Source organism: Rhinoderma darwinii, chromosome 4, assembly GCF_050947455.1.
Source record: "Rhinoderma darwinii isolate aRhiDar2 chromosome 4, aRhiDar2.hap1, whole genome shotgun sequence".
NCBI classification, from domain to species: Eukaryota; Metazoa; Chordata; class Amphibia; order Anura; family Rhinodermatidae; genus Rhinoderma; species Rhinoderma darwinii.
Window position 1 is genome coordinate 196,675,003 of NC_134690.1, and position 14,865 is coordinate 196,689,867.

General features: G+C 36.2%; 1 protein-coding gene across 1 annotated transcript in view; it reads right to left on the bottom strand.

Moving 5' to 3' along the window:
- Positions 1–14,865, bottom strand: part of COL12A1 (collagen type XII alpha 1 chain) — a 150,054-nt gene that overhangs the window by 85,336 nt on the left and 49,853 nt on the right. The window contains exons 14-18 of the mRNA XM_075862036.1: positions 13,076–13,345; positions 7,214–7,480; positions 5,796–5,988; positions 2,497–2,615; positions 422–571 (exon numbers count right to left, since the gene is read on the bottom strand). Coding sequence (XP_075718151.1) covers positions 422–571; positions 2,497–2,615; positions 5,796–5,988; positions 7,214–7,480; positions 13,076–13,345 — 999 coding nt within the window. The remainder of the gene's footprint in view (positions 1–421; positions 572–2,496; positions 2,616–5,795; positions 5,989–7,213; positions 7,481–13,075; positions 13,346–14,865) is intronic.

Consider the following 14,865-nt stretch of genomic DNA (forward strand, 5'->3'; position numbering starts at 1 on the left):
TGGCCACTACAGTTCTGTGATGGTATTATAGGTGACACGTCATCACATGTTGGAGTGGTCGGTGCTAGAGCAGAATTTCAATGGGTAATGTATGAGAATGTTTATTTTTCTGTAAGGGGAGCTTCAGTAAGTACTTATTCTTAAAAATATTTAATGAATTAATAAATTTCCCTGATTCAATACTACAAATGGAATTTCTTGCTTTACCAATGGAGCAATCCAATAATAATGTTGCACCCCTGTAGAGAATTAAAGTTCCTCTTCATTGTTCAAAGAAAGGTCACCATGTGCAAAAGATTATACTCTAGTTGAAAAGCTATAGAAATAGACTATCAAAGCATGCGTTCTGCTGACAGGCAAGTTTGTTCTATTATCAGAACACTTATGTTTATAAAAAAGAGTTATTATGTATATTACTTACCAATCTGAACTCTGTTTGGACCAATTTCAAAGACTTCAACCAATCGAGAGATAAACGACCTGACAGTTCTAAAATTGGGCCGACCAATACTCCAAGATCCATCTACTAGCAAAACTATGTCTGCAGCGGCATTAGTTTTGCACTCCAGGCCTGTTACAGTAATTCCAGAGAGAGACAGTAAATAAATAATATAAAATTCATGGGTTATAAGTATACACAGCCCAGTAAATAAGATCATGACTACAAATTTGTTATAACATTAATCCTGTGTATAACCAAATATGGGACAAGAATGAAATGCAACACTAAATAACTGATATAAGAGTAAGAATAGCAGATAAAAGTATATGAACATTCCAAGGAAAGAAGGAATTGAAACAACAAAAAAGGATAGGAAGTTTTACAGTCATAACATAAACATTGACCACACAGATTAGCAATGTAGTAGAACACATTGGTATCTTATATTTAAACATACAACATCTATGGGTATAAGTATAACACAATATACTAGGAATGCTTTGTCCGTCGTGTTCCTGTGGCAGCTTGTGCCGGTTGTTTAGGATCCATTTCATTTAGAAAAGATACAATGGTTATTTGATGCACATCGTGATTTCATACATGCTCCAGGAATACGGTCCGGATAGGGTAAAATAAGGTTTAAAAACAAGTTTCCTTTGGCATGAAAAACAAAACTAAACTTTATCAACAGAACAGAAATAAGTTACAAGTGTTAAAAAAAAAGGCACAGAATAATGTAAACTGTTCTGCTCCATTATGATATATAGGGTGGAGTTGTGCTATATTTTTGCGTCATTTACATGTTGAGATAAATAAAAAGGAATGTTACAATGCTAAGGAGATACAGTATAATATTAGCAAACAGCATTAATTGCTGACATCACGAAGGCCAAAAATCCACATAGTGTACATTCTGTTCAGATCATTCTTAGAGTGTTTCCTGAAGCTGAGGCCTTCAAAACATGAAAGGTGTCCCAAAATCAATAAAGGATTTGAGAACAGCATACACTAACAATGAAAATAATTCTTATTTTGAGATGAAATTAAAGAAAATCTTAAATATTGTCTGGTTTTCCAAATTAATAGGCACATAACATTGGGTTCTATTCTGCTGATAGCTAAATGGTGGGTTAAATGTCAGAAACTTAAATTTGGACACATAAAATGTTTCCTTATGACAGCAGCAATTTGCTACAGTGTGGAGATCTATTTTGACATTGATAGGCTAGTAACTGCCATAAACAGTAAATGGTAACCAGACAAGGTTATGTTTGGAGGATCCGTTAGGAGTCTCCGTCGCAGATCTGGTCCAAAATACCCAAAAAAAACAGTAAACACCATGACAGAAAGCAGACGGAGCCCATTTAAGTCAATGGGTTCCTTTGGGCATCGTTGGTGTTCGTTACATGACGGGACAATGGATCCTATTTTCTTGTAAAGGGTTTTGTCAGGTCTCAATTGGGGTTCTGGTATTTTTTATGGCAAGGATAGCCCTATCTTTGCCATCAAAATGAACAAATACCAGCTTGAAATATCTTTACCTATATGAGTGGAATAATCTTCACCACAACTAAAGTTACTTCCGTAGAGTTGGTTTAGTCATAGAGAAAGCTTAAAGGGCTTGTCTGGTTTAGAAATATTTTAAACAGGTGGTCTCCCGGCAAGAAGCTTAGTATGACTGTAGTTTTTACTACACTGGCAAACCATCATAATGCCATTTTTAATCTATGGATGCCCACCAAATGTATTGTTTTTATAGGACGTTCCTATGATGATAAGATGCCAAGAGTTGCATTGTCTTTTTAATTGCAATCTGGAGCCCCAATTACCCCGTCTGTTAGATAAGTTCTGTTGGGGCATACAGGGTTGTCTGAAACCATATGAATTATATGACTTGTATAGGAACCTGAACTTTCAACAAACTTCTTGCAGAATGATAAATCTTTTTCATGTGTAATTAACTGAAGGCAGCTCATCTATTAAATAAAAAAACAAATCCTGTTTTGCAGGTCATTCCCCCCATCTTTATGTTCTCTCATCTGAGAGGAAATTACCAGAATTAATAGTGACTTCAGGTGCATCTGATTGAGTTGTCATTTCTTCTCCAACCAAGGGGACGCTCTCTCCTTGGTCAAACATTCCAAAAACATTTACTTTGTAGGATGTGGCAGCCCTGCACAAACAAATATTTATATTGTAGAATTATATAGCTTCCTTACAAAATTTGTCTTGCTGCCAGATCTTGACCTGCCTGTGCCCAATTCATGACCGTCATTAGACATCAAATTTCCCATCATGATTCAATCTCTGACATTTTTAAGCATGCACTTTTATAAAATATCCATTAACCGTCTCAGGGTACAGATGGGGTGTAACAAATTAAACTGTGAGTTATTCAAAATTACAGTCTTTATATTAAGTAATTGTGCTAATTTTCTCATTTTTTTTTAATATAGTTCTTCAACAAGTGAATCGAAAATATTCTTCAACGGCAAGACATTCTTTTATAAATTTGTATTATTTCCTTCCTCACTGATGTCACTATTGAACTACGCTTTTCAGTAATCTTTGTTGCTCACCTTGTTAAAAAAAAAAACAGATACCAGATCATGTTGCGCACTGTACAAATGTAGGTTTTGCCAAACTGAGTGAGAGGAATGGGAGAGGGGGAGGGAGGTTCTCTATGTGACTGACAGTCAGGGAGGGAGGGGTAAGAGAGGTAAAATGAGGTCTAAGGATCCTTTTACGTGACCCGGTGACAGATTTTTCCTGTTCCAGAAAGTGAAAGCAGGAGAAGAAATGGTTGAACTTATAAGATAAAAATTCAGTTACTGCTATAGTTCCAGGAGCACTGTGAAAATCTTACATTTTTGGGATTAAGCAGGGACAAAACGTTTGACTTGTAATACAACATGCCATATAACATTATAGCAGTCATTTTCCAGTGTATATCTACTCCTGGTACCAATGATGTCTTCCTGAATCAAATGACATCACTTCCTGTCTACATCAGTGAATCAAATGACATCACTTCCTGTCTCAGAGACCTCACAGTTTTGTCTCCTAACATACCTAAGTGTTGTGGTTACAAACAATTATTAAAATAGGGGCGTGGTCAGGAAAGCTCCACCCAAAAAGCCAGAACAGTTATGAAAGATGGCTCCCAGCTATGGGCTAAGTTTGGAGGATGTATGCTTAAATTAGGGGATGGAATGCAGTAGATAAGAGATTTACATACAGCTATGGATTTTGTTGGATTGATAAAGGGGAGTTTTTGTGGGGGAATTTGGCCTTATCATTATATTGATTAAAATGCTTAGTTTCCTCTTCTAACAGGTTTCCTCTTCTTAAGCTCTTTATCCCTAAAAGTCTATCTACTGTACACCTGGACTGCTGGAGGCCATGGGTGGATTTCAGCCACATGTGATAAAGATGGGAAACATTTTGGTAAATGAGGAACATGCTAAATATGCTAAAAAGGTCTCCTCTGACTTGTGACTGCATTTAGAATTGCTTCTGATTTGAAATGTCCTACTCCTATGCGAATTTATCACTTAAAGCGTACCTAACCTTTCAAGTGACTTTTCAGAATAAGCTGGAACAACACTATTACTGGCCTTTATATTACTTGTATCCTGCACAGCTTTCCCTCTGCATGCTCTATCTCTAATTCTCCATTTTTTCTGAGCTAGTGGGTGGAGCTTAATTGTTATCAAGTCTGCCATACATTGCATACATAAGGAAGAGAACATCCTGCTCCCCAATCTCTTTGTAGCACACCTTCAGAAACAGAAGCAACATGGAAGAGATGATGTAGCAGCATCATGAGCTGTGTTGCTGTGAATCCAGCACTGGAGTGAGATATAGCACTTAATAGAAGTGGCAGCAGCATCTGTGTGTCCTGCTCCCTCTTCCCCCTATTCTCTTCATAGATTTCTTTGGCCAGTTGTTACCTGATCCCTCAGTGAGCTAATAATCCGTATTATCTTGAGGTAGTAAACAGTTGGGAGGGGGGAGTCTGATAAGTAGAGAAAAAGGCATTTTTCTCTAATAAGATATATTACAATGTTTCTCATATTCGCTTGCACTATTGGTGTATGCAAATTTTGTTTATAAGTTAGTGATCATTTAAGAAAGTCCCGTCTATTCATTATTAATGTAACACATGCTTGAATAAGACTGCTTATTTATGAATTAACTCATGCTAGAAATAAATATACTTGTTTATATTTAAATAGTATTACATGTCAAAGAGCTTGAAAACTTCAAGTGGACCATTGGACGGACAAGCTCAAGTTACATGGCAGGAACAAGACTTATAAGTTTTTTTTAGAAATGTCTGTTTATATGTTATTTACTATTTGCACGAAAAATTATTATTTTGTTTAGGGTAATGTTTTTTCAAATTAGCTTTTTTTTTTATTAAAAAAAGATATAATTGATGAAGATGCAAAAAGTGCGTAATAATAAGTCATTGCTAAACTGAAACTTGATACTTGGCCCATTGGGCTAAGATAAAGGAAACTCTTCTTAATAATTGAAAAAACTTAAGTTTTGACTATTTTTATCAATTATTAGCAATAAGTGATCTGATAACCAAAAAATACCACATACAGAAACCTGGTAACACACGGATGAGATACCTAGAGAAGGTTTATGTAATGAATTATACAGGCTATCACTTTGTTGTTGGTGGAGACTTTTGTGAACACCATGGGCAACAAGAAATAAAATAAGTTGTAACTTGGGGGGCAGAAAATTCAGCTCTAGGACATACACGCGTACGACAACTTTTCTGAGTAGGTTTTACTGACACTATCTGAATGCCATAATTTTAGAGATCCCAAATGTCCTCTACAAGGCCATAGCTAAAGCCTGTGCTAGTCACGACAACATGACAACCTAGCAGCCTTGGCATTAGCCATCTATCAGGCAGCATAAGAAAAAGTACAACAGTCCCTTCAATCTTGTCTAAATGTTTTAATAATAGCGGGTTTGCTTCCTGGCTGCTATCGTGGATTGAGCACACAAGCCCTAAGGGTCAACTTCTGTTGAAACTGAAGGGGGGTGAATTGACGCCATAATTCCTCCAATTTTCATAGCACTAATAGTTTTTAATAATTGTCACCAATTGCATCTACTGACAGACTACACTAAAATAACACTTTGCCATTCTCTGTTCATTGACAAAGGACTGTGGCTGTGAGTGGAGTGAGAGGGGACATTGTTTGGAATTTGGCGAGCTTCCCTCTCCTGGTATTTAATACAAATACAGACAAAGCATAAAATATTAAAATATATAAAATGTATAATATCCTCATACGATTATGAAAATTAGGCATTATTTTCCTACCTGAGTTCTTCCAAAACAATAGTATTATCATATGGACCAACTACCATTTCCCCTAGTTTCTCTTCATTTCCTAATGGATAAAAGGTAATTTTATATCCTTTAACTTCTCCAGGAGCAGGTTCCCATGTCACTCTGAATGTTGACATAGTTGGATCTGATGTTTTCAAGTTTCTTGGCGGTTTAAAAGGGGAAGCTAAATTAAAGAAAAAAGTACAAGTCATTAATAAAATTAATCCAAACGTGTGTTTTCATGATAGATAGACAAACGGACAGACGGATGGAGACAGATAGATAGATAGATAGATAGAGAGAGAGAGAGAGAGAGAGAGAGACAGAGAGAGAGAGAGAGAGAGATAGATAGATAGATAGATAGATAGATAGATAGATAGATAGATAGATAGATAGATAGATAGATAGATAGATAGATAGATAGATAGATAGATAGATAGATGATAGATATGAAAGCCAGGAAAACGCAGTATTTTTCAACTCTAGTCCTCAAGGCTCCTTAGAAAAGGTCAGGTTTTATGGGATTGTTCATTAAAGGATGACCTATAGAGAACATACCCTGGTGTGACTACTTGGGGACTATAGCTGAGACACTCTGATCTAATCTATTTTAACCATGACAGGTTGAATGTCGGATTTAGTGGATGAAAGCTGATGGCCCACTACCTACTTTTGGCAGCAGGTAACCTTCATGAGATAGGTCAGCAGTTGAGACTAGTAATTGCAGACCAAGTTGATCTTATATTAAAATGAAGACTGTCTGATGTACACTGGCTGTGGAAGTATAGAATATTTATGTTCACATGTAGGAAGCTTAACAAAATATTCCATTGCAGAATTGGCCACTTATGTTACATAGGGAAAAATAATCTTTCCTGGCAATCACTTCACTGGCAAAGAAAATGTCTATGTTAAAAAAAAAACTAATTTTATATATCATTGTATATAGTTACTTTCTACAGACACCATTTCCATTCTGAAATGTAACAAACTTTCCATTACTGTTTCCATGGATTATAAATAGCACATTTTATTACCCAAGGGAGTTAAATATTAAAATGTGTCTCGGACAGTTTTACTGAGTTATTGTAAAGTAAATCTTTCGTTGAATTTTTTTACAACATGGATATATAAAACTATGGCCCCTCATTCATTAAATGTCATGTATATTATTGCTGTCAATAATTAAACAGCATTTCAGTCAATCCTGGTTTTCATTCCTTTCTAATCATGTGATAGATAGAAAGATGAAAAGGCTTCGAAAATGCTCCTAAATTTCTAAACATGACTGAATATTATAAATCTATGTATGAGAGGCATTAGATGGTAACATATCATTTTCAACATCAACATGATTAGAAAGTACAGGTAAAGACATAATTCAAGAGAAATGTTTTATGAAACCATACCTGTCGTTCCCTCTCCTTGCCTTGCTTTTCCATCCCCTGATCTGTATACTGGGACGACTGTGATATCATAGGTGGTCCTGGGCTGAAGCCTCTTTAATACAGTAGAAGTGGCTGTAGGTGGTAATTTAGCAACCATTTGTCTTCCACCAGTTTGTGGTCGATAAATAACACGGTAATTCACCACATTTCCTGGAGCAGGTTGCCATATAACTTTCATTGTCGTTTCTGTCTCATCAGTCACTCTGAGTTTCTTGGCATTCGGTGATACTGTTTATAGTAAATAAGAGTTTGTCAGAATATCAAATGAATCTCTCTAAATAAAGCTAAATTGTTAGGCTACTTTTAAGGGTACAATGATAAGGTGCACAGATAACTCAAAAAATGCCAGTGTCTGAATAGCTAAACTAAGCCATGATATTTTATTTTCACAATTATTACATATGTAGTCCTGGGAAGAGATGATATCATGACTCCAGATTGTCGCTACTACAAATAGGGGAAATCAGTACTGAAACATGACACTGAGCCTCTACCGGTGCCTAATAAAAATATATTTTACATGAGCCTGCCCATCATTACCACAGCACCGCGTCAGGAAACCCAACGTTTGCACGATATAAGATTTTTATAATATTTATTCATACAATACTAAGTTAAGTTTATCAAATATAGTAGACGTTTGCTTAACTATCAATTCCCCAATCTAATGAAATTATTGGAACAGTAGCACTTAGCTATGGAACCATTCCGATACTACCAAGCAAAGGCGTAACTACTAGGTAGCAAGCAAAAAAGCTGCTATGGGGCCGAGCGGGAGGCTCATCTTTAATCAAAGTTAATGATCGTTGTGGATGGGGGATGGGAAGAATGGAGTTGGGTAGTAGAAAAGGAAAGGCAGATCACTGGGAAATAAAATAAATGAGGAAAAGACAAAAGGGATATGGAGACCAAAATAATCAAGTCCTGACTTCACTTACTACAGCCGGACCCAAGGGCTTAGAGTCGCACCCGGGCCCTGTAGCCAGGGGGGCCCAACAGGTTTATCTGTCCCATATGAGGAATAGCCTGTCATAGTTAGTGGCCCAGTTACAGATTTTGCCTTAGGGCCCCCGGGACTTCAAGTTCAACTACTCCATGGAGGTGGAGTGGGGCCCAATTCCAAGTTATGCTATGGGGCCATATAGTTATTAGTGATGCTTTTGGCTGCAGGGAATTGTAGATGAAAAAGGATTTTATAAGTGAAACATACTGCTAAATAAACAAAACCTATGCTGTATAAATGTATACTGTATTCACTTTATGGATTGATTTAACGAATGATTGTATATCATGGTAATCATTAGAAACTAGCAGCCCATAGCCCATATACAGATGAAGAAGAAAAACATTTCCACCAGAAAATAAATATGATAAATACAGGAGATTTAATAAATCATCCACATGTTTCCCATATGTCTTTGAAATTGGAAAGAAAAACACTTGGGAAATCTATTAACAGATGTCTCTGGGAGAATTTCCTGAAATTCTTAGGATTTTATGTATGAAAATAGGCATATCTACATATCAGTGTATAAGCGGAACACACTCAAGTTAAAACGGGATGTCTAAGGTGATGCAATATGAACAGCTGCGCTGGTGCTGTCATGAAGCCTAGATGATATGGAAAATGTGTTACAGCTTAAATATGTTTATTGTACATAGTAAGTATGGAAGACCTATTAAATGAATAAAGGTTCTCCAGTGACATAATTCTATATTTCTACACTAAATATGTCTCTACGTTCTCACATTCCTTTATGGATGATGTCATACAGTGTATCATGAACCATCAAACTTGTACACAGTCTATACTCAAGGTTAAATAACTTTCACTAGAAAGACCCAGCTGAATTTAATTTTGTAACTGTGTCCCGTAACAGAAAGAAAAACCAAAAATTGGGATGGCCTATATATATACATAAATATATATATATATATATATGTGTGTGTGTGTGTGTGTGGATATATCTATATCTATATGTATAAAGATACATATAGATATATATATAGATATATATATATATATATATATATATATATATATATATATATATATATATATATACAGTGAAGGAAATAAGTATTTGATCCCTTGCTGATTTTGTAAGTTTGCCCACTGTCAAAGACATGAACAGTCTAGAATTTTTAGGATAGGTTAATTTTACCAGTGAGAGATAGATTACATATAAAAAAAAAAGAAAATCACATTGTCAAAATTATATATATTTATTTGCATTGTGCACAGAGAAATAAGTATTTGATCCCTTTGGCAAACAAGACTTAATACTTGGTGGCAAAACCCTTGTTGGCAAGCACAGCAGTCAGACATTTTTTGTAGTTGATGATGAGGTTTGCACACATGTTAGATGGAATTTTGGCCCACTCCTCTTTGCAGATCATCTGTAAATCATTAAGATTTCGAGGCTGTCGCTTGGCAACTCGGATCTTCAGCTCCCTCCATAAGTTTTCGATGGGATTAAGGTCTGGAGACTGGCTAGGCCACTCCATGACCTTAATGTGCTTCTTTTTGAGCCACTCCTTTGTTGCCTTGGCTGTATGTTTCGGGTCATTGTCGTGCTGGAAGACCCAGCCACGAGCCATTTTTAATGTCCTGGTGGAGGGAAGGAGGTTGTCACTCAGGATTTGCCGGTACATGGCTCCATCCATTCTCCCATTGATGCAGTGAAGTAGTCCTGTGCCCTTAGCAGAGAAACACCCCCAAAACATAATGCTTCCACCTCCATGCTTGACAGTGGGGACGGTGTTCTTTGGGTCATAGGCAGCATTTCTCTTCCTCCAAACACGGCGAGTTGAGTTAATGCCAAAGAGCTAAATTTTAGTCTCATCTGACCACAGCACCTTCTCCCAATCACTCTCAGAATCATCCAGATGTTCATTTGCAAACTTCAGACGGGCCTGTACATGTGCCTTCTTGAGCAGGGGGACCTTGCGGGCACTGCAGGATTTTAATCCATTACGGCGTAATGTGTTACCAATGGTTTTCTTGGTGACTGTGGTCCCAGCTGCCTTGAGATCATTAACAAGTTCCCCCCGTGTAGTTTTCGGCTGAGCTCTCACCTTCCTCAGGATCAAGGATACCCCACGAGGTGAGATTTTGCATGGAGCCCCAGATCGATGTCGATTGACAGTCATTTTGTATGTCTTCCATTTTCTTACTATTACACCAACAGTTGTCTCCTTCTCACCCAGCGTCTTACTTATGGTTTTGTAGCCCATTCCAGCCTTGTGCAGGTCTATGATCTTGTCCCTAACATCCTTAGAAAGCTCTTTGGTCTTGCCCATGTTGTAGAGGTTAGAGTCAGACTGATTAATTGAGTCTGTGGACAGGAGTCTTTTATACAGGTGACCATGTAAGACAGCTGTCTTTAATGCAGGCACCAAGTTAATATGGAGCGTTTAACTGGTCTGGAGGAGGCTGAACTCTTAATGGTTGGTAGGGGATCAAATACTTATTTCTCTGTGCACAATGCAAATAAATATATATAATTTTGACAATGTGATTTTCTTTTTTTTTTTATATATATAATCTATCTCTCACTGGTAAAATTAACCTAGTCTAAAAATTCTAGACTGTTCATGTCTTTGACAGTGGGCAAACTTACAAACTCAGCAAGGGATCAAATACTTATTTCCTTCACTGTATATATATATATATATATATATATATATATATATATATATATATACATATATATATATATATATATATATCTTTCAAAAAACAGGCGGCACTCAAAAAGTTGGAGCAAAATTAGAAAAGGTCCTTTATTCCATCAATCCAATACAGCAACGTTTCAGCTCTACAATAGAGCCTTTTTCACGCTTGAAAAAGGCTCTATTGAAGAGCTGAAACGTACCTGTATTGGATTGATGGAATAAAGCACCATTTCTAATTTTGCTACAACTTTTTGAGTGCTGCCTGTTTTTTGAAAGATATATACCTTGGGAGACTGTGGCCGTATCCCTGGCAGGCTTGCACCCTCATTTTTATGAGACCTGGACTGTGCGGTTGACATTTTTTGTGTACCTATATATCTATATATAGATATATATATATATATATATATATATATATATATATATATATATATAATTATATATATATCTATATATCTATAGATATATTTATATATATATCTATATATATATATATATATATATATATATATATATATATATCTATATAGATATGGATATATATATATATATATATATAGATAGATAGATATATGTATATATATATATATATATATATATATATATATAGATATAGATATAGTCCAGGGTGGATGAACACAGCACTCCAAATGCAACAAATCAGGCCATGTGCTCGTTACCTGGGGGTGAATCAATTCCCCAATATCCAGATAGAGAGAAATGTAGAGCGTAGTAACGGCACCAGGACTTCAAGATGGATGAAAGCAAAAGTGGATTTATTTCACCTCAACACAGCAACGTTTCGGTTCAACAGGAACCTTTCTCATGGCTTGAGAAAGGTTCCTGTTGAACCGAAACGTTGCTGTGTTGAGGTGAAATAAATCCACTTTTGCTTTCATCCATCTTGAAGTCCTGGTGCCGTTACTACGCTCTACATTTCTCTCTATCTAGATATAGATATATATATAATAATTCAAATAAAGAGACAGCACTCCAAGGCAATAGGTGAAAAAGGTGATGTGCTTTAATCACCCCACAGGCAGGCAACGTTTCGATCCATCTCAATGGGATTTTTGTCAAGCCTGGCTACCCAACACTATTTGAATTACATATTATGGATGCTACAATAGTGCAGAGATATCTAATGCAAACAACTGATAGCACAGACATTAATTGAAAAGGTTCCACAGGATGGAAACATTAATTGCCTATCCTGAGGGTAGGTGATCAATGTTTGATTGTGGCGTCCAGCCTCCAGGGACCCCTGACGGTCAGCACAAAGAAATGACTGTCCACATCTCTATAATCAATATTCTAACATGTTCCTTAAATTCAGTATTCTGATCTGCACAGCATTTACATGATTTGTTACATCCAATCGTCCACAGATATTGGTTTTATTAACTCATTTTCTAGATGGTTTATACCCATGAAAGCATAATATTTATTTTAGAGCACGTAATGTTAATGTATATAAAAACATAAGAAAATATAAGAAAAAAGCACTTTCTCGGATACAACATACCATGGAATTATATTTTCCATGTGATTAGTGATAGTATCATTATTTGATGAATGCCATGCGCAACTTAGTTTAGATACCTACTTATCAATATTAGTCAAGCTCATTATCGTCCATTGTACTAATGAATGAAGAACATGCTGGTAAGTTTTGCGATCAAAGGAAAGACAAATGACGGCTGAATACCTGTATGTGTTTTGTGTATTTTATACTTTCACTTGTAAAGGGAACAGTTTTGTTAATTGTACATTGCATCAGAGGTCTGGAAACTTTTGCAGTTGGTGAGCCACTATCAAATACTATAGATACAGATGGAATTGAGCTACATTGAATATTCGAAGGGGAAGAAAAACGATTAAAGTTTAATGGAATGATATGACTTTTTGTCTAGTGTTGATATGATATTGACCCTTGTACCTACTTCTAATAATGTGATGACCTCCCTAGTGCCACTACTGAATAATAGTATCTTGAGCCCCAAAAAGCTAGTGGGCCACATATAGGCAGCCTGAGAGGTACATGTGACGTCTAAGCAACTGGTTAGAGAACACGGCCTTTCATGTAATAAAAGTGTGACAATGTGTATCAACTTCTTTTTATCTATATAAAGTATAGAGCGTTACCTTCTGTAGTAGCTTCTCCTTCAAGGGGAGGTCCTTCACCACTTTTATAGTCAGCAAAAACTGAGATTTGATACTTTGTCTCTGGTTTAAGGTTATCCAAGACTGCATTTGTTACATCACCAGGTACATTCTTCTCTCCTGACTCATCATCAAACAGGGATTTCCATGAAACTCTATAACCCCGAACCATTCCAGGAGCTGCCGTCCATGAGGCTCCAATGGTAGTATCTGTAATGTCCTTAGTCACTAAGTTTCGTGGAGATCCGCGCTCTATAAAAAATATATATATGTCAGGAAAAAACGTACATATGCTAATAAGAAAAATTGCATATTTTAATAACAGCTTCACATTTGGCACATTTCATTATTGACATTAAGCTAGTTTTGTAAAATACACTTTAGTTAGGTCCTTGTAGTATAGTCACAACTTGTGGTGTAGCTCATAGTAGAATAATACTATTTCCTTGGTATAACTTAGATAATTCCTACCCAGATCTTTAAGCAGTTTGTCTTTTCTTTTAAAGCATATATTTGCCAAGTTAAATGTTTGCTATAACAGAAACATACATTGGTGCCCCATAAAACCAAGGAAATATGGCTGCTTTATCCTTAGCAACAGAAATATATACTTTTCCATCCTAAAGAGGTCTTTAAAAGATATTTGATGCTTGGATCTAAGACAAATATACAAGTCTCTTGAACGAGACATACTGTTGCATCCTCGTACATGGCAAGACTTCAACAAATCTATTGTAATTATCTATGAACTTGACAGCACATTGACATAAACATTTGGTTTAATCCACAATTGCAACCAAGAACACCATAAATAATTGCTAATAATTGCTTTCAATTACTGGGTTGACTTGATCAGAAAATGGATATCTGACCTCAAAGATTTTAGCAATGATACAATCCTCTGTGCGTTGATAGAACAATGTGCAAGTGATTTACGTAGTCCCAGGAAACACAAATACTAAGTTATTGTTTGGCCCCCACATGAATTCTGCTACATTGTGCGTTTTGACGTTTTCTCATTTCAAATTTAGTTGATTTTGCAATGTAGTATTGTTTAGCCATTTGTAATGAGTAATAGGACATGCAGAACTATTATAGATACAATATGTTACACACACATAACAAAATAAAAGAAAAGGCAGAGAAAGACAAGTTGATGCCAGACACATGAAATCCAATGTGCCTGATGCTCATTATCTCAGAAATATGATGTTGTGGAGTAGAAGAGAGGGCCCCATACACATAAGATTGGCAACATTATTCTGGGCTTTCAGGTAGCAAGAATAACTGAATATCAAGTGTCTTGATTCAAGAGAATCCTTAATATAACTCAGTTTAAAGGACTTTTCAAACTTGTATAGACCTATAATGCTCATTGGCTTCAAGGGATTGATGACCAAATCTGCAGTTCTTTTTGTGGACCAAATGCGTAGATTTACTATTAAACATGCACCAGAATTCTGGATGAAATCTAGCCAGAATTCTGGTATACATGCTGTGCTCCACATTTATTAACTGTTTCAGACACTTTTTGTGTTGTGCTCGTTGACAAGGTAGAGTGGGGGAATAGGCATGGCATAATGCGAAGACGTACATTAAAATTTTGGCACAAACTAAGCCAAGAGATGGTATAAGAAACAGAAAAGTATCTAACATGTTTAGCAAGATGCGTCAAATTTACGATACAGAGAACACCACTTTAATGAATTTGACGCATCTTCTGACTGCCTTGTCTAAATTTACAATGTCCAAAATCAGAAGTTTACCAAGTG